Source organism: Ovis aries, chromosome 3 (assembly GCF_016772045.2).
Source record: "Ovis aries strain OAR_USU_Benz2616 breed Rambouillet chromosome 3, ARS-UI_Ramb_v3.0, whole genome shotgun sequence".
Lineage (NCBI taxonomy): Eukaryota > Metazoa > Chordata > Mammalia > Artiodactyla > Bovidae > Ovis > Ovis aries.
This window is the reverse complement of record NC_056056.1, coordinates 150405881-150424914: the sequence shown is the minus strand read 5'-3', so window position 1 is coordinate 150424914 and position 19034 is coordinate 150405881. Positions and strand designations below refer to the sequence as shown.

The following is a 19034-nucleotide window of genomic DNA, read 5'->3' as shown; positions in this document are numbered from 1 at the left end:
TTAGAAAAGGCAGAGGAACCAGAAATCAAATTGCCAACATCTGCTGGATCATCGAAAAAGCAAGAGAGTTCCAAAAAACCATCTATTTCTGCTTTATTGACTTTGCCAAAGCCTTTGACTGTGTGGATCACAATAAACTGTGGAAAATTCTTCAAGAGATGGGAATATCAGACCACCTGACCTGCCTCTTGAGAAATCTCTATGCAGGTCAGGAAGCAACACTTAGAACTGGACATGGAACAACAGACTGGTTCCAAATAGGAAAAGGAGTACGTCAAGGCTGTATATTGTCACGCTATTTATTTAACTTATATTCAGAGTACATCATGAGAAACGCTGGGCTGGAAGAAACACAGGCTGGAATCAAGATTGCCGGGAGAAACATTAATAACCTCAGATATGCAGATACCACCACCCTTATGGCAGAAAGTGAAGGAGAACTAAAGAGCTTCATGATGAAAGTGAAAGAGGACAGTGAAAAAGCTGGCTTAAAACTCAACATTCAGAAAACTAAGATCATGGCATCTGGTCCCATCACTTCATGGGAAATAGGTGGGGAAACAGTGAAAACAGTGCTGACTTTATTTTTCTGGGCTCCAAAATCACTGCAGATAGTGACTTCAGCCATGAAATTAAAAGACGCTTGCTCCTTGGAAGGGAAGTTATGACCAACCTAGACAGCATATTCGAAAGCAGAGATTACTTTGCCAACAAAGGTCCGTCTAGTTAAGGATATAGTTTTTCCAGTAGTCATGTATGGATGTGAGAGTTGGACTATAAGAAAGTTGAGCACCAAAGAATTGATGCTTTTGAACTGTGGTGTTGGAGAAGACTCTTGTGAGTCCCTCGGACTGCAAGGAGATCTAACCAGTCCATCCTAAAGGAGCTCAGTCCTGGGTGTTCATTGGAAGGACTTACGTTGAAGCTGAAACTCCAACACTTTGGCCACATGATGCACAGAGTGAGTCATTGGCAAAGACCCTGATGCTGGGAAAGATTGAGGGCAGGAGGAGAAGGGGACGACAGAGGATAAGATGGTTGGATGGCATCACCAACTCAATGGACATGGGTTTGGGTGGACTCCAGGTGTTGGTGATGGACAGGGAGGCCTGGTGTGCTGTGGTTCATGGGGTCGCAAAGAGTCAGACACGATTGAGCAACTAAGCTGAAACTGAAACCCTTTTAGGGTTTTTGGCTGGGGCTCTGTAACAAAAAATTAAGAGGAAAGCAAACATGTTTGTTAACATGTATATTTCATATATATACTTATGAGAAACACAGGCAGCAGTAACTCAAGAACATGGCTAGAACCAGGATTTACAGATTATCTTAATCAAAAAACAATATATTTTTAGAGTAGCAACAAGACATAGGAAGAGTTCTAGCTTCAAGGGTGGTAGATTGTGGGACGATAAATATATCAGAAGCTAATGAAAGATACTAGCTACTCAGTAAATGTTGTTTTGTCAGTCCTCTAGTGATTTCTTGGGGCTGATAAATGTCAATAGTTATTGGTGATTAATATCTACACAAATTTACGTTCTGCTTTCAGGAAACTAGTTGGGGGAGGGCAGAGAATTTTTCTTGGATCTGTTTCCTCTCAATTGCCTTCAGCTCAAAATAATCCTTATGCCAAAGGGGAAGATTTGGGGTGGCATATTCTGTTATCCCTCTGCAGATTTTATTGTTAAGTTCTTTTGCTTTGCAATGACCTTTTATGTTCTAACATGGAAATGTGAAGTAAGGCATTGTCAGAAAGGAGTTAGGAATGTTGTTCTCATGAGCTTACTTATCATAGGAAAACACTGATTCACAAATTAAGAATTTTCAATAGACACCAAAAAAGTTGGTAGAGGAATCTGGTTGAACAACATGGTGTGGAGCTACATACCTATCAGAACACCAGGCAGTGTATCATGTTGTTTTGTGGGGGAAAAAAAAAAAAATATATATATATATATATATATATATATATAAAATAATTTTACATGAAAAAGAAGACAACATAGTGAAAGTACATAAAACAATGTAATGAAAAAAATTAGTGAAAGAGTTGAGCTCATTTTCAGTTGTGTAAAATATTCAGGTTTTTTTTTCTTTATAGTTGCTCAAATTTATATTTAAATAGGAGGAAGTTCCTCTTTGGGCTATAGTGCTAATCCCAGTTCTTCCTAAGCAAGGTCGTTAAGCAATCTCATTTTATTATTCTTTTTTCAGGTTGATACTTATGATATCAGCATATTCCTTTAAACATAAGTAAGAAAATTTTTAAAGTCAGTGGACCAAAACACAGGCTTCTTTATAGTTGCTCAAATTTATATTTAAATAGGAGGAAGTTCCTCTTTGGGCTATAGTGCTAATCCCAGTTCTTCCTGAGCAAGGTCATTAGGCAATCTCATTTTATTATTTTTTTGCAGGTTAATACTTATGACATCAGCATATTCCTTTAAACATGAGGAAGAAATTTTTTTAAGTCAGTGGACCAAAACACAGGCCCTGCTTTACACATGTCACCAAGGGTGTAGCCCCAAAACTGGTCAGAGAAGAGGGAAGTGAAAAGATGTTAAATACCAAGTCCAGCTCACCCTGGTCAGCCTGGACTTCTGGCTTGTCAGTCAACATGAAGGCTCTCCTTATTCTGGGGCTTCTCCTCCTTTCTGTTGCTGTCCAGGGCAAGAAATTTGAGAGGTGTGAGCTTGCCAGAACTCTGAAGAGACTCGGATTGGATGGCTATCGGGGAGTCAGCCTGGCAAACTGTAAGTTAACTATTCTTCCTCCTTCCAAATAGTGAGCCAGGTGTGGAACAGATACTAAAAGAGGATGAATAATAAGGGATATTGTGTGAATGGACTTTTCTTATTTCTTGATGGGTCTGTACATTTACAATGGTTAAAACATCAATGGTTCCTTTAGAATCAGATGTACTGGGTAAAGGATTGAAGCATGGGAGGGTTAAATTCCATACAGTTAGAAGCATGCCAAGTCCCACTGCTCTCCTATAGAGCCACTGAATTTGCCAGCTGGCATATGGAGGCTGACTATAAAATATATTTCAGCACCTGGGATATGTTTGTCAAGCCCTTGGTGTTTAACTCTAGCCATTTACAGTTTGGAACTTGAGTTCTGCAAGCCTGAGTAAGGCAGTATTTTCTCATTTTTAGTCCCCCTACCATGACACTGGGCAAAGTTTTTATAGATTTCATTGAACTCTTAAAACAGGGACAGAAGGAACCTATTTCCCCTCAGTCAATATCTATATAAGGATCCCTGAAATGCAGCCTGAAACACATTTTATTATTCTGACTCCAGTTGATTATTTTTCATTTTCTTCCACAAAATTCAAGATGTGTCCTAAGGAAAAGTGACTGTGTATTTTAGTCCATATTTTTCAATGTCATCACTGTATTTTTCAGACTGAATTCAGACATTTCCCCTCCATAACTATTTTTGAATGAATGAGTAACTGGCTAGATGGATGGATGGATAACATAGTCTTTCCTATTCTATGACTCTTTTCAGGACTCTAATTTGATATCCAAACTCAACTTTAGGTATCGTAAGAAATTTTTTTTTTCTCTCAAAAACTCCTTATTTTTCCAGATAAAAGTATTTTTCCATTAGCGTATGCATATACTACTAATTTGGAGAAGGCAATGGCACACCACTCCAGTACTCTTGCCTGGAAAATCCTATGGATGGAGGAACCTGGTAGGCTGCAGTCCATGGGGTCACTAGGAGTCAGACATGACTGAGTGACTTCACTCACTTTTCACTTTCATGCATTGGAGAAGGAAATGGCGACCCACTCCAGTGTTCTTGCCTGGAGAATCCCAAGGACGGGGGAGACTGGTGGGCTGCTGTCTATGGGGTCGCACAGAGTCGGACACGACTGAAGCGACTTGGCGGCAGCAGCAGCAGCAGCATACTACTAATTGGACTTCCCAGGTGGCTCAGTGGTAAAGAATCCAACTGCTGATGCAGGAGACATAAGAGACATGGATTTAAGACCTGGGTTGAGAAGATCCCCTGGAGGAGGGCATGGCCACCCACTCCAGTATTCTTGTGGGAATATCCCATGGACAGAAGAGCCTGGCAGACTACAGTCCATGGCGTTGCATAGAGTCGGACATGACTGAAGCGACTTACTTCAGTCGCTTACTTCACTTACTTACTCACATATGCCGCTAATGACTGAATCCACTCAACTCTGTTGACTTTTCTATTCTAGGCTGAATCTTACATGAGCAATGGGAGCAGGGGAAGGGTAATAGCAATAGACGAAACATCTATTTTAATATTTTTAAAAATATGTTACTTGTTTCATTAATATTAACAAATGTTTTGCTAACAAAAGAATTCTCTTAAGGACCCTTTAACACAAAAGTGTTAAAATATTTTACAAGATACATCTTTATACTTATAAAACAAGTTGTTAGTAAAGCAGAATTAAAAAGAACTAATTATGCTGTGAAGTATAAGTTATGTCATGTTGCTGTTTATTACTAATTTTTTTTCAGGGATGTGTTTGGCCAGATGGGAAAGCAATTACAACACACGTGCTACAAACTACAATCGTGGAGACAAAAGCACTGATTATGGGATATTTCAAATCAATAGCCGGTGGTGGTGCAATGATGGCAAAACCCCAAGAGCAGTTAACGCCTGTCGGATACCCTGCAGCGGTAAGACAAGATAATGTGGAGTGATGGCACAAGACCCCTCTGGTTATACCTGTTGGGTTATCCAAAAAGTTCGTTCAGGTTTTTCTGTAAACATCTTATGGGAAAACTGGAATGATCCTTTAGGTCAAGAGTCAATAGAAATAAAAAGGTCTTGAAGGGCTCATCAGGGACCTTGAAAAACTCCATATTAACTTCCTAAAACTCCTTATTTTGCTCCTCATAATTCCTCAAGTAAGAAATGAAAGAGCTGGTATCATAAAAGGTTGCTGTTTGCTAACATACAAGAGTATCTGGAGTGACCTATCACTTCATCATAACTGGACATGTTAATGCTTTGTAGAGAACAATGCCATTCCTCCTACTTTCCTTGTTTGTAAAGATTTAGGGGTAATTTGGTTATAGGGGTTTTTCATTTTTTTTAATCTGCACTCCTTTATTGGAAAACAAAAGGATTAGTGGTTAACCAAAGAAGAGGAATATGTGTGGTTTTTTTTAAATGTAACTTTGCTTTTTTATTATGAAATGTTTTAATATATGGAAAATTAGAAACATTAGCATAATAAACATCAATATGCTCATCATGTACTTTTACAGTTATTTACATTTTGTCATATTTACTTCTTTTATGTATATGGGGGGTTTTTTGCTGAGTGATTTTAAACTGATTTAGAAACATTATGACATTTCATTTCTAAATTCTTTGGTTTGCATCTCCAAAAAATACAGTGCCTTTATAAGCATAATCATTCTAACAAGCTAATTTACAGATTTAATTGGGATGAAATAAATAATCTATGAGTTCCTTTTAAAGTAGAGATAACAAATGAATCTTTAGTACATAAAATATTGAAAAAATATTGCAAAACTGATAGTTATATTTTTAAATATTCAAAATCCTAATAAAGTCTTTAGAATATTATTTTATATCCAGTTAATCTTTTTAAAAAATATTTTTAAATAATACTTTAAAAATAAAAAAATAATTTTTACATTATAGAATAACCTATGGTCATTGAATAGAAATTTTTAATACTGAGAGGTACATGACCACTGGTAACTTTTAGCATCCACATCTTTCAGAATCTAAATCAGTCATGTGAATGAATTAAGGCTATATTATGCACATTTTTGGGGTCGCAGAGTCGGACATGACTGAGCGACTGAACTGAACTGATGCACATTTTTATCCACGTGAGAACATAAAAGCAATGTATTTCAACGTAAAAGAAATTGTTACTGAATTTACTGCTATACAATTTGCTCTTTATTATAATACAAAATTATTTTTGTTAACAAATACTAATCTTTATTATTTTTTAAGATGAATAGAGTTATACTGTGTAGATATTCTATAATTTATCAATCCACTTCTTTTTTAACATTTGTTTGTTTATTTTTGGCCATGTGAAGTCTTAGTTGCCACAGGCAGGATCTTCATTGTGCCATGCAGGCTTCTCTCTAGTTGGGATGTGCAGGCTTAGTTGCCCTGCAGCATTTGGCATCTTCCTTCCCCCAGAGATTGAACCAGCATCCCCTGCACTGGAAAGTACACTCTTAACCACTGGACCATCAGGGAGACCCTCAGTCTATCTCTCACTGCTAAGAACTTAGGCTGTTTCCATTTTCTCCTTTTATATTAACTGCTATCAAACGTTTTGTATACACATCTTTGGGTACATACCATTTCTTTAGGATAAATTTCCATTAGGAGAGCTGCTGAGTAAAAAACTGCTCGACTGTTTCTACTTGTTTGTTTTGTTTTTACACTGCCTAGTAAAAAGAGTCCCTTGTATCACATTAGTTAATAGTTCCTGAACATCCACTGACTTTGGTAAATGAGAAACAGAATGCTTTACTTCATACCAAATGGGATGGAGTGAAGAAAGAGTTTTCCTCGAAAATTCACACAGATATAAGGACTCTTAAAAAATAATATTACTTGTTCTTTCCTCAGTCTAAGAGAATAAAGCTGACTGAACCTAAACTTAAAATGAAATTTCTATGAAGATTGTTTTCATTTCTCACCACTTCTTTTTCAGCTTTGCTGAAAGATGACATCACTCAAGCTGTAGAATGTGCAAAGAGGGTTGTCCGTGATCCACAAGGCATTAAAGCATGGTATGTTTTTTCCCCCCCTTCCAGTTTTATTGAGATGTAATTGACACAGAGCATGGTAAAAGTTTAGGGTGCACAGCATAATGATTTGATTTATAGTCATCATGAAATGATTATCACAATAAGTTTAGTAAGCATCCTTTATCTCATATAGATACAAAATCAGAGAAAGAGAAGAAAAACAATTTTGTGTGGAATGAAAGTCTTAAAATTTAATCTCAGCATCCTCTGTATATGTATAACATATAGCAATGTTAATTATATTTATCATGTTGTATCTTGTACTGTTGTTGTTTAGTTGCTAAGTTGGATCCAACTCTTTAATGACTCCATGGACTGTAGCCTGCCAGGCTCCTCTCTTCATGGGATTTCCCAGGCAAGAATACTGGAGCCGGTTGTCATTTACTCCTCCAGCGGGTCTTCCCCACCCAGGGATCGAACCTGCATCTCCTGCATTGCAGGCAGATTTTTTACCACTGAGCCACCAGCATAGGCCTGTGATATATTGCATCCCTACTGTTATTATTACAAGTCTATAGTACCTTCTACTGCCTTTGTCCAGTTCCTTACCCCCTCACCTCACCTCCAAGCCCCACACCAGGTAACCACAAATCTGACCACTTTCCTATGAGGTTGTTTGTATGTTTGTATTTGAAGTATAATGGACCTACAACAGGTGTAGATTAGTCTTTAGGATAAGACTAATCTTATTAGTCTTTAGTTTCTGTTAAGAGCAGGGTATGTGTTGAGCATTAAAGAGGAGAGCTGATTTATCCTGCTGATGTGAGAGAAGTGAAAGAATATTCCAAAGACTATACAGTATGCTACTGAGAATTGAAAATTGCAGCTTTAGATTTATGCTAAACAGTGTATTACATTGAGACAATCTATTTTACTTGATTCAGAATCTTTTGCTCTTTTACTACTCAGTTTATTTTAGGGAATTTCTAGAGGTTTTGAAATTTTCTACACAATATCTTGAAACTATTTTTGGATTTAAGTAAACGTGGAATGCACTTTGCAGTGCTGTTGGGGACTTCACAAGACTCAACATTTGTGTTCAGCATTCTGTGCTATAGTGTAGGCTTGTGGAGATGTGGCGTCCCTGGTATACATATCTCCAGTTAATAAATAGCAACATTTGGATCTGTCTGTAGCTTGTATTTCATGTACTGATTAACTATTTTGTTCTCGCAAAGGATTTGAAGTATGTATAATGCAATGAAGATATGTTTCAATCTTATCATCATTTGTTTCATCTTTTTCTATAGGGTGGCATGGAGAAACAAGTGTCAAAACAAAGACCTCAGGAGTTATGTTAAGGGTTGCAGAGTGTAACTGTGGAGTGTTCGTCTTCAGCTCATTTTGTCTCTTTTTCATATTAAGGAAGTAATCGTTGAGTAAAAGGTTATACTATCATTCTTTCAAACAAATAATGTTTTTACAGAAGCAGGAGCATGTGGTCTTTCTTCTCAGAGGCTTGATGTTTACCTCATGTGTTTATTGTTTGATAATAGGCCTACAACATTTTTCAGCTTGCTAACAGAACTAATGCTGGTGAATATTTGTCTAAAATCTTCCTTATCAAATGTATCTCTAGTACATTTAGTTCTTCAAAGAGATAACCCAGACTTAATCTTGAATGATATAAGTACTCCCTAATATTCAACAAAAATATAACAAAAGAATATCTTTAAGCAAATTGATCTTAGGCAAAGTCCCACCTGTGTAGGCATGTGAACTCTCATCTATTCAGTCAAAAAGAGCAGAACGTCAAATGGCTAAAAATGGAAACAGCCCAAATCAAGAATTTTGTTTTCACAAGTATGACATTTGGTTTAAATGTTTTCATAGAAATGTTGCATGTACACAGAATTTTAAAAATAAGCTTACAATTTATACATCAACCTATTTTAGCCTTTGCAAAGAACTCATTTATGCATCTTGCTGATCCTGAAGGAATATAAAGAAGGATTAGATGAGCTGTTGATTTTCCTTAGTTTTATTAGCTTAAATGAATCCATTATGACTAAATTCAGAGGCAGATAAGTTTGTAAGCATTGAATTAACTGCTATCAAACCTATGTGAATTTATGCATGTTCTAAAAGAAAAACAAACATTTTCATTAAAAGCTTTGCAGTTCATACCTTGTCTTCCTTTGTTTGGACCCATTTAATGTCTCTGAAGAAATACATGTGTGTATATTTGGGAAATAATGATCTGACACTTATTATTTCCTATATCCTCACCTGTACTGAAACAGGTGGATACTGCTAGAGAAATCCATAAGCATGCTGATTCTCAATGTTTTAAATTTTTAATCTGTTTTGGCTGTGCCTCACAGCTTCTGGGACCTTAGTTTCCCACTTCAGTTCAGTTCAGTCGCTCAGTCGTGTCCGACTCTTTGCGACCCCATGGATCGCAGCACGCCAGGCCTCCCTGGCCATCATCAACTCCTGGAGTTTACTCAAACTCACGTCCATCCAGTCGGTGATGCCATCCAGCCATCTCATCCTCTGTCATCCCCTTCTCCTCCTGCCCCCAATCCCTCCCAGCATCAGAGTCTTTTCCAATGAGTCAACTTTTCATATGAGGTGGCCAAAGTATTGGAGTTTCAGCTTTAGCATCAGTCCTTCCAATGAACACCCAGGACTGATCTCCTTTAGGATGGACTGGTTGGATCTCTTTGCCGTCCAAGGGACTCTCAAGAGTCTTCTCCAACTCCCAAGAGGGCTTGAATTCTTACTCTAAACAGTGAAAGCATGGAGTCCTAACCATGGAACCACCAAAGAATTCCCCTCACTTTACTTTCATAAACATCAATCTCAAATGGGCCCTCAAGTCAGCCTAATCATCTTAGTCACTTCTCTTCAACCCTTCTGTATTGGTGTCCCCACTCTCCAAAATGACTGTCACTAATTACTTCTCCAATCTTTTCAAACCCCCAGTAAACAAGTCCAACCACTGATATTTGACATGTGCTCTCAGTAGATGACCTGGTCTCATATTACAAAGACAGAACAGAAGCAACTCATACAAAATTTTCCTCTGCTGGCCATCATAACAGAATTCACATCTTTCCCTGGGCCCACCTTCCCTTCCTTCCCCTTTATTGCTAGGATGAAGGGCCTCTGCTCCAGCCAGTGGCAGTGTTTCCACATGCAGTCCATCACCATGCTGCCCTGGTAACCTGGCTTGTTACACAGAACTCTCCATGGGCTCTACATAACCCTCCAACTACAACATCATTCTCTGCTCCCTTTTCCAGTAACACTTCTGGGGTGCAATATCTATATTCACCCACTCCATGCTCTCACCTCCCTTTGTGTTTTTACCTCTTCTTAATCTGACTGCGGTCCTCACTCAGCTGAAAACGGCTCCAACATGACTCCTCCCAGGATGCACTGGGGCCAGTTCTAGTGATCACCTGGTTTCTGTTCATCCTACTTGATCTCTCAGCAGCATTTGACAGAGTGAACCACTTGCTACTTCTGAAAACTTTTTCTTCCTCAGCTCTCCTCCTTTATATTGTCTCATTGATGGCTCCTTCTCAGCCCTTCTTGGCTGACTGTTTCTCTGCTGATTGAGTTTTAAGTGTTGGAGTGTCCCAGGAATCAAACCTGTAACCATTTGATAGACATGTTTTACTTCTTCTTTTAGATGAAGTATAACTTTCAAAAGAATAGAGTTTTTCCCACTTTTTAAAGAGACTGAAACAATCTCAATCTTTCCCCAAATTTGTAAGTACAGTACAGCCTTTTATGTTTTCTGAACAGTTTGAGAATACACTGTCAACATGGTGCCCATGGCTCCAAATCCTTCAGTGTGTAATTTCTGCAGAACCTCAAAACATCATCCATATCAGGAGGTAAACACTGACAAAACTAGGAACACCTAGTCATCAGATCTATGCAATTTCATTAAGTATCCCACAAATTCTAATTAAAAGGTCTAATTCAGAATCACATTATATTTGGTTGTTACGTTTTTCAGTTTCCTTCAATCTAAGTAACTTCTTCATGTTTCCATGACTTTTACAACTTTAACCCATTTGAAGACCTCAACCAGTTATGATGTACAATAGCCTAAGGTTTTTCTGATATTCCCTGGAGTACATTAGGTTATGCATCTCTGGCAGGGATGCCACAGATGTGATATTGTCCTCTTCTCATTGCACCCTTTCAGGTGACATGCAGTTTTGAAATGTTCTGTTTCAGATGATGTTCACATTGATTGTTTGATTAAGGTGATGTCTGTAAGTCACCTTCACTGTGAGGTATTTGGGAGAGGACAAGATACTCTGAGAAATTTTCCTCCTCATCAAAATATCAATTTTTGCATGTACTTATTATATCAGTATGGACCCCTGGCTTCCTACTTTATTCCAATTATAATGAGTCATAATCCATTGCTATCATTTATTTTGATGTTCTCAATGTCCCGGGTTTTTCTCTTTTCAGAGAGACTCTGCAAGCTAGCTTCTGCGTCATCTTGACATGACCTCATCATTCTTTGGGTACTTTTTTGTTTTTTGGCACAAGCTGTCCTAATGCTCACCTTGTTCTTTTTCTGCTTCATCCTAGAATCAGCTATTTCTCCAAAAGCTCTTAGCCCTCACAGTGGATAATAGTATTTAAAAAAACAATTCTGGGCAGTAGAGTAGCACTGTTCCCATGTCCCATCAAAGGACAGAGTCTAGAGGATGTATGTGTTTACCTAACATTTATCTACTCAAATTGAGTTCATAGAATACCTCCAATTCTAATCCCATGCCACAAGGTTAATTGTAGGTTTTTTTCTTATGTTGATAACTTCCTTGTTATACAGTCAGAAAGCAGGTACCCATTTTCCTTAATATTCTTAAAATGTATCCTGAGCACATGCACATATTTAATCAGTTTGCCTGTATGTAACCAATCTCCCAACACTGCCACACAATGGAATAGATGGTCTCCACTCAGGCTTTGATACCCCTCAAGCAGTCACCCCTTCTTCCACATCAGGACATCTTTACTGCGTTTCATCTCTGACATACCATGCTGGGACACTGTTTTTACAGCAAGGAGGGCAAAAAGTTTTTCCTCTTGTTTATGCCCACATTCCCTGTACCTAGAACAGTGCCTGTAACGTGATACATGGTCAATAAAAACCAGCTGCTTGAATGAATCTCCCTGATGATTTAGTATATTCCCCCATGCTGGGCATTCTGAGAGTTTTTTACTCTCCAATCTCACTTCTAGTATAGCAGCTTCTGCGGCTTCAAGGGCCAGGTCTCAAATCTATGTGACCAGTCCCCTGGAGGACAGCAGAGGGGCCCAACTCAGGTGTATCCTCCGGTTTCAAGATTCTGGGAGCATTTTAATATGAATCAACAGGAAAGAATGTGGGTTTATTCATAACAGGACATTCAGAGGTGTACAAAGAATGAGTCAAGGTAGGGGAGAGAGGCTTGAAGAGTAACAGCTCAGATGCAGAGATAGGATATATCTGAGAAGCACCAGGACTGAACCATAACAATGGCTGACTGAAGAAACAACCAGAGATTAGTGCCAGTGAGGAACTTTGCCCATGGCAAAGGTCATGAGGAAGGAGGCTTGGCATACACAAAGGTGTGATCAAGTCTCAGGAAACCCCGTTCCCAAGCATCTACCCCCAAAACCAGAGTCTATCTACTTTACTGTTTCATGCTCTCGCCTACACTTCTGACTTTATGGGGGGCTGTTCCCCACCGGTTCTCTCGGAGAAGGAGTAAACATGCAGCTCCAAGTCAATAAAAATTCCTGGGCATGACAAGAGTGTTTAAACTTACGAACTCCTCTGAAGGTTATCTAGCCCACCTGTATAGGTTCGTCTGGCCACATGTGATTATTTACAGCCTCCCAACCTGAGAGGCACGAGATGTTTTAGACTTACTAAAGGCAAATTCTTTTGGGAAGTTAGAAATTATTAGTATAATGGGTTGTTTAGGTATTATATTGGTGAAGGGTTTTTCATTTGTTGTGCCAATAATTGCTGCTAATTCCCTGCCCTGGGTGGGATAAGGGTGTCTCAGGTCAAACCTCTCTGCTGGCAAACTAGCTTGTGTGACAGGATTATCCATACTCCTGCCACTACGCACATGATTGTTTACTACCTCTCAACCATAAACAGCACAGAGAGTTTTGGAGTATTTTGAGAGTCTTAATTAGCATAGGGCTTTTCTCATTGTTGAGTCAATGATTGCCACGAGGCCTCCATATCCTTAGGCACCTGGGAATATATTAATCAATGTATTTGGAATATAGAAAAGGAAATATAGTAGTTTTTAAGGTTAACAATACTAGACTTTTTGAGTTAATGAATTTTCTCTTTTATAATAGATCACTGTGCTGCTGCTGCTAAGTCGCTTCAGTCGTGTCCGACTCTGTGCAACCCCATAGACGGCAGCCCATCAGGCTCCCCCATCTACTTTGTTATAAATCACTGTGTCCTTGCTATGTAAAAATGTAACTTTATCACTATCTTAAGACTAAATAGATCTTAAGGGGAACATTGGTGAAAGGATTTTCATTTGTTGGGCTAATGTTTGCTGCTAAATCTCCATATTCCCTGCCCTTATAATGAATATAACTAGCATATAGGAGAGATAAGTATTAACCTTTAAGCATATAGGAGAAATAAGTATTAACCTTTAAGATTAATCATGTTAACCTTGGGTTAAATAAATTCCTTTCTTGATTGTAACTCACTACACCCTCACCCTATAGGAATGCAACTTTATTTGGAGAGTGGTGCCTGGTTTAAGAAAAAACACCCTTGGAAAAAATAAGTTTTTGGTTATCAGAAAGAAAGGGTCATAAAATGTCAGCAGGCCTCATGGCCAGAAGATGATGTAAAACCCCTAAGATCTTTTTTTTATGTAAAGCACCTGATTTTGATAAAGGTCAGGACTGCTGACCCCCGTGTGACTCTGTATTCATCCCTATGTGTAACAAAAGGTATATAAGCAAACCCAAAAATAAAGAAATCGGATCATTTTCCGGAAAGACTGATTCCCCGTTTTCTTGCTGGATTCTTTCTTTCTTTCTTTCTTGCTCCCCGTTTTTCTGGCTGGATTCCCATCTGGTGCATGGGTACCCACCAGGCCCGCTAATTTTGCCTGGGCTTCTAAGATCGGACCGGGGGGGCCTCAGTGTCTCCTCTCCTTCGGGAGAATGGGAAGACGCCTGCGGCCTACGTAGGTGGTGATTGGTATTCCATGTAAACCAAGTTATTCAGCCTCTTTTTCTCTGCTAATTTTCTAATCCCTCTCTATCTGTAATTAAATAAGTTATTTCCAAGGACACCGACTCCGTCCCCACCTTCGAATCACCCTGGATCCACCGGGGCTGGACCCCGGCAGATTAGCAAAAGTTGGCCTAAGAGAGAAAGCAATTCTTGTTGGAGATTTTGCTGTGTTTTTGATAAATGTCATGTCTCACTTATACCTGTTATTTTAATACAATCAAGTTCCAAAACCAAATTTTCACCCTTATTCAGAGGACAAAGTAAAAATCAATATGAAAGTTTCATCATTTTTAAAAGAAGTTCAATTCCAATGTTGCTTACCTTCACGTCAGGATATTATTTGAAACAGAGAGTGATATTCCAGATTAAAACTGGGCTTTCATGTGGCACTAATTATAACTGAGCCCTGAGCACATTTCTTCCATTTGTATTTAGCAGACTTACTTTAAAAATATATTTTTTTAAGTTGCTAAGGGGCATCCCAGGTGGCACTACTGCTTAAGAAACTGTCTGCCAGTGCAGGAGATGTAAGAGATGTGGGTTCAATTCCAGTATTGGGAAGATCCCCTGGAGGAGCACATGGCAACCCACTCCAGTATTCTTGCCCACAGAACCTCATGGATAGAGAAGCCTGGCAGGCTACAGTCCATAGTGTCACAGAGTCAGACATGACTGAAGCGACTTAGCAGACACAAAGGGAATTACGAACAATTATAGTCATGAGTGACTAATATCATTCATAGATAAAATATTTTTCATTTAAATACATGTTTATTATACAAATTAATTTTAAATCATTTTAAATTTTTATGAGGTTATAAATTCTCAATGTTTACAGTCAGATACTTCTACAAGATTTTTATGTAACTCCCCATTTTTCCCTCTTCACATGCAGCTGTTTTCTACTTTTTCAGCTTAATGTTAGAATTCTAGGCAGCAGGCACCACAACTACTGAATACCGCAGCAGTAAGCACTGAAGCCCATGTGCCCTAGAGCCCATGCTCTCCAACAAGAGAAGCCACTGAGATGAGAAGCCTGAGCACAACTAGAGTGTAGTCCCTGCTTGCTGCAACCAGAGAAAGCCCCTGCGCAGCTCCAAGACCCAGCACAGCCAAAAAATAAATTTAATTAAATTTAAAAACGAATCATAGGAAGTCCCCTGGTGGCCTACCTGTTAGGTCAGTACTCTCAGTGCCATTGCCTGGATTCAATCCTTGGTCTGGGAACTGAGATCTCAGAAGCTGTGAGATATGACCGAAAAAAGAAAAAAAATTATATTTTCTCCCATGGTTTAAAGTGTCAGACTTGTATTGTTCCTGATGTTGGTTTCTACAGTGGAAGTTAAGGATTAAATTCTATTTCCTCCTTCTGTATCCCATCACACATGGCACCTTTCCCTAAAACCCATCCTTCCAATGTAATTCCATATTCTTTTTAAGATCAATACTCAGTATTTACATAGCAATGGCACCCCACTCCAGTACTCTTGCCTGGAAAATCCCATGGATGGAGGAGCCTGGTGGGCTGCAGTCCATGGGGTCGCTAAGAGTCAGAGACGATTGAGCGACTTCACTTTCACTTTTCACTTTCATGCATTGGAGAAGGAAATGGCAACCCACTCCAGTGTTCTTGCAGGAAGAACCCCAGGGATGGGGGAGCCCGGTGGGCTGCCGTCCATGAGGTCACACAGAGTCGGACACGACTGAAGCGACTTAGCAGTAGCAGCAGCAAATACAATTACTTTCTTCTCTTATGCAAGATTTTATTTTCCCTAGAGCCAGTAACTGCATAATTGTTATATTGGCTTACCTTTATTTGTATCTATCATTAGTTCAATTCCCAAACTCTAGGTCTCTTTTTTCTTTATTGAGGTATGGTTCATGTACAATATTACTAAGTTTGAGGTGTACGACATAGTGATTCACATTTTTATAGGTTATATTTCATTTAGTTATTATAAAATATTGGCTATATTCCCTGTATGGTACAGTATATCCTTGTAACTTATTTATTTTGGACTGTGCTGCATGGCTTGTAAGATCTTTGTTCCCAAAGCAGGGATCAAATATATGCACCCTGCAGTAGAAGTGATGAGTCCTAGCTACTGGACAGTCAAGGAAGTCTCAGTTTATTTTATACATGCTAGTTTGTACCTCGCAATCCCCACTGCTCTATATCTTCCATTTAAATCTCCTCTAGGTCTTCAGAGGCAGCAAGAATTTCATTAGTCTAACCTTGCTCTGAGTTTTTTTTTTTTTTCATTTCTGTTATAGTTTTAACTTCCAACAACTCCTTTTCATTTTTCAATACTCTTTTCTCCTTGTTTTGTGTCATGCTTGCTATTTCTTATTCTATATATGGTATTAATATATTTACTATATATAATATGTAGTAAATAATATGTACTATATATAATAATATGTAGTATTTGCTATATTTTGGATATAGTACAATAAGGGCTTCCCTGGGAGCTCAGCTGGTAAAGAATCCACCTGCAATGCAGGAGATCCTGGTTCAATTCCTGCATCAGGACAATCCCCTGGAGAAGGGATAGGCCACCCACTCCAGTATTCTTGGGCTTCCCTGGTGGCCTGGATGGTAAAGAATCTGCCTGAAATGTGGAAGACCTGGGTTCAATTCCTGGGTTAGGAAGATTCCCTGGCATGCCAACCCACTCCAGTATTGTTGCCTGGAGAATCCTCATGGACAGAGGAGCCTAGTGGGCCTCAGTGCATGGGGGTCACAGATTTGGATATGACTGAATGACTAAGCACAGCACACAGCACATTAATAATAACAGTTTGATTGATTTTTATCTTAGTTGACTTCTCTGTTTCCTCTAATCTGCCATTTCGCTTGTTTACTTTGGATTATATCTTTCATACTAGAGGCGTTTCTCTGTTATTTGGCAATCCTTGGTTATCTACTTAAATTTAGGATTGGGAAACTTTAAAAGTCATTTGAGGTTCTGAGGGCCTGTGTGGATTTGACCATGAGTACTTCACTGAAGGATGACCTGGTGGGTTGAGTCAGTTTCACTGAGGCTCCTTAGATCTCTCCTCTTAGACTGGTCACATCCCCCAAGGCAGCCTCTCCCTATTCTCTACTCGAAAAAAAAAGGCCTGGTTGCCAGTATTTTAGAGTTAAATGACAGATGAAGTCTTAGTACCAGGCATGTGTTTAGCTAAACTGCCTATTTTCTGTAGGGTATTTCTCAGGTCAAGAAGCAACAGATAGAACTGGACATGGAACAATGGACTAGTTCAAAATTGGGAAAGGAGTACATCAAGGCTGTATATTGTCACCCTGCTTATTTTAACTTATAGGCAGAATACGTCATATGAAATGCCAGATTGGATGAAACTCAAGCTGAAATCAAGACTGGAGATATATCAATAACCTCAGATATGCAGATGATACCACCCTTAAGGCAGAAAGTGAAGAGGAACTAAACAGTTTCTTGATGAAGGTGAAAGAGAAGGCTTAAAACTCAACATTCAAAAAACTAAGAACATGGCATCTGATCTATCACTTCATGGCAAATAGATGGGGAAAAAATGGAAACAAACAGACTTTGTTTTCTTGGACTCCAAAATCATTGTGGATGGTGACTGCAGCCATGAATTAAAGATGCTTGCTCCTTGGAAGAAAAGCTAAGACAAAGCTAGACAGCATATTAAAAAGCAGAGACAAAACTTTGCTGACAAAGGCATGCCTAGTCAAAGCTATGGCTTTTCCAGTAGTCACGTACAGATGCGAGAGTTGAACCATAGAGAAATCTAAGCACCGAAGAACTGATGCTTTTGAACTGTAGTGCTGGAGAAGACTCTTGAGAGTCCCTTCAACAGCAGGGAAATCAAACCAGTCAATCCTAAAGGAAATCAACCCTGAATATTCATTGGAAGGACTGATGCGGAAGCTGAAGCCCAATACTTTGGCCACATGATGCAAAGAACTGACTCACTCGAAAAGACCCTGATGCTGGGAAAGATTGAGGGTAGGAGGAAAAGAGGACGAGATGGTTGGATGGCATCATCGACTCAATGGACAGAAGTTTGAGCAAACTCCAGGCGATAGTGAAGGACAGGGAAACCTGGTGTATGCCAGCCCATGCGGTGGCATAGCGTCAGACACGACTGAGAGACTGAACGACAAACAACAAAACTTGCAAAGTAGTTAGTACCACAGAAGGGACAAAGGAGGGGAGGTCCGTTGTCACGTTAGGGATCTTAGAATCGAAACTGAACAGAAAAAGGAAGGAAAGAGATGAAAAAGGCAGTAAATAAATTATAATAAATGATAAATTTAAATAAATAATAAAAATAGAATAATAAATAAAGAATCGATGCAACCATGTAAGTCTGAGACTGCTCAGTTCAGTCGCTCAGTCGTGTCCGACTCTTTGCGATCCCACGGACTGCAGCAAGCCAGGCTTCTCTGTCTATCACCAACTCCTGGAGTTTACTCAGACTCATATCCATTGAGTCAGTGACGCCATCCTCTGTGGTCCCCTGAGACGGCTAGTTGAACGCAAAGAAAAGCAGTGAGTAGCCGAGATATCATGAACATAATTTCAGAATTGTAACGCTTTAGCGATGGCAATGTATCACCTCGAACAGCCAGTTTCTCTGTCACTGCGAAGCCAGGTGGTCTGGGCCATCGACACGCTGACTGGAAATTCCCGGCTTCCTCTGACCCTGGCAACCGAGATTGGTCCCCCGACACCCACCGCAGCGGCCCTGCGCGTGCGCAGTGTAAGAGAGCTCGTCGCGCCTGCGCACACTTCGCCGCTGCCGCCCACTCCAGATCCGACCTTACCGAGAGCAGAGCTGAATGGGCTTCCGGGACGCCGTCCCCGGCGAGGAGTTGGCGCTTCCTAGGCGACCGGAACCCCGCTGACTCGTCCTCCTTCGACCAGAAACCCTCCTCCTGGGCCCGCGCGGGAGGAGTGGGGTCTCTGAGGGAGCGG

General features: G+C 39.6%; 2 protein-coding genes across 5 annotated transcripts in view; one reads left to right on the top strand and one right to left on the bottom strand.

Moving 5' to 3' along the window:
• Positions 1–19017, bottom strand: part of LOC101102969 (lysozyme C, tracheal isozyme) — a 76299-nt gene extending 57282 nt beyond the window's left edge. For 2 of the 4 annotated variants that reach the window (XM_042246930.1, XM_060412807.1), the window contains exons 1-2: positions 18676–18758; positions 15237–15306 (exon numbers count right to left, since the gene is read on the bottom strand). Coding sequence is in view for 1 of the 4 variants with exons in the window: in XM_060412806.1 (XP_060268789.1) it covers positions 15237–15306; positions 18418–18420 (73 nt within the window). In the remaining 3 variants the exon portion in view is untranslated. Of the gene's footprint in view, positions 1–15236; positions 15307–18417; positions 18586–18675; positions 18759–18883 lie in introns of those variants that run through there. The other 2 variants (XM_060412806.1, XM_060412809.1) reach the window with 2 other exon arrangements.
• Positions 2621–8135, top strand: LOC101102714 (lysozyme C, milk isozyme). The gene is given in 4 exon segments (NM_001306119.1): positions 2621–2756; positions 4518–4682; positions 6722–6800; positions 8069–8135. Coding segments are annotated over 4 exon segments (447 nt in total).
• Positions 19018–19034: the final 17 nt, after the last annotated feature.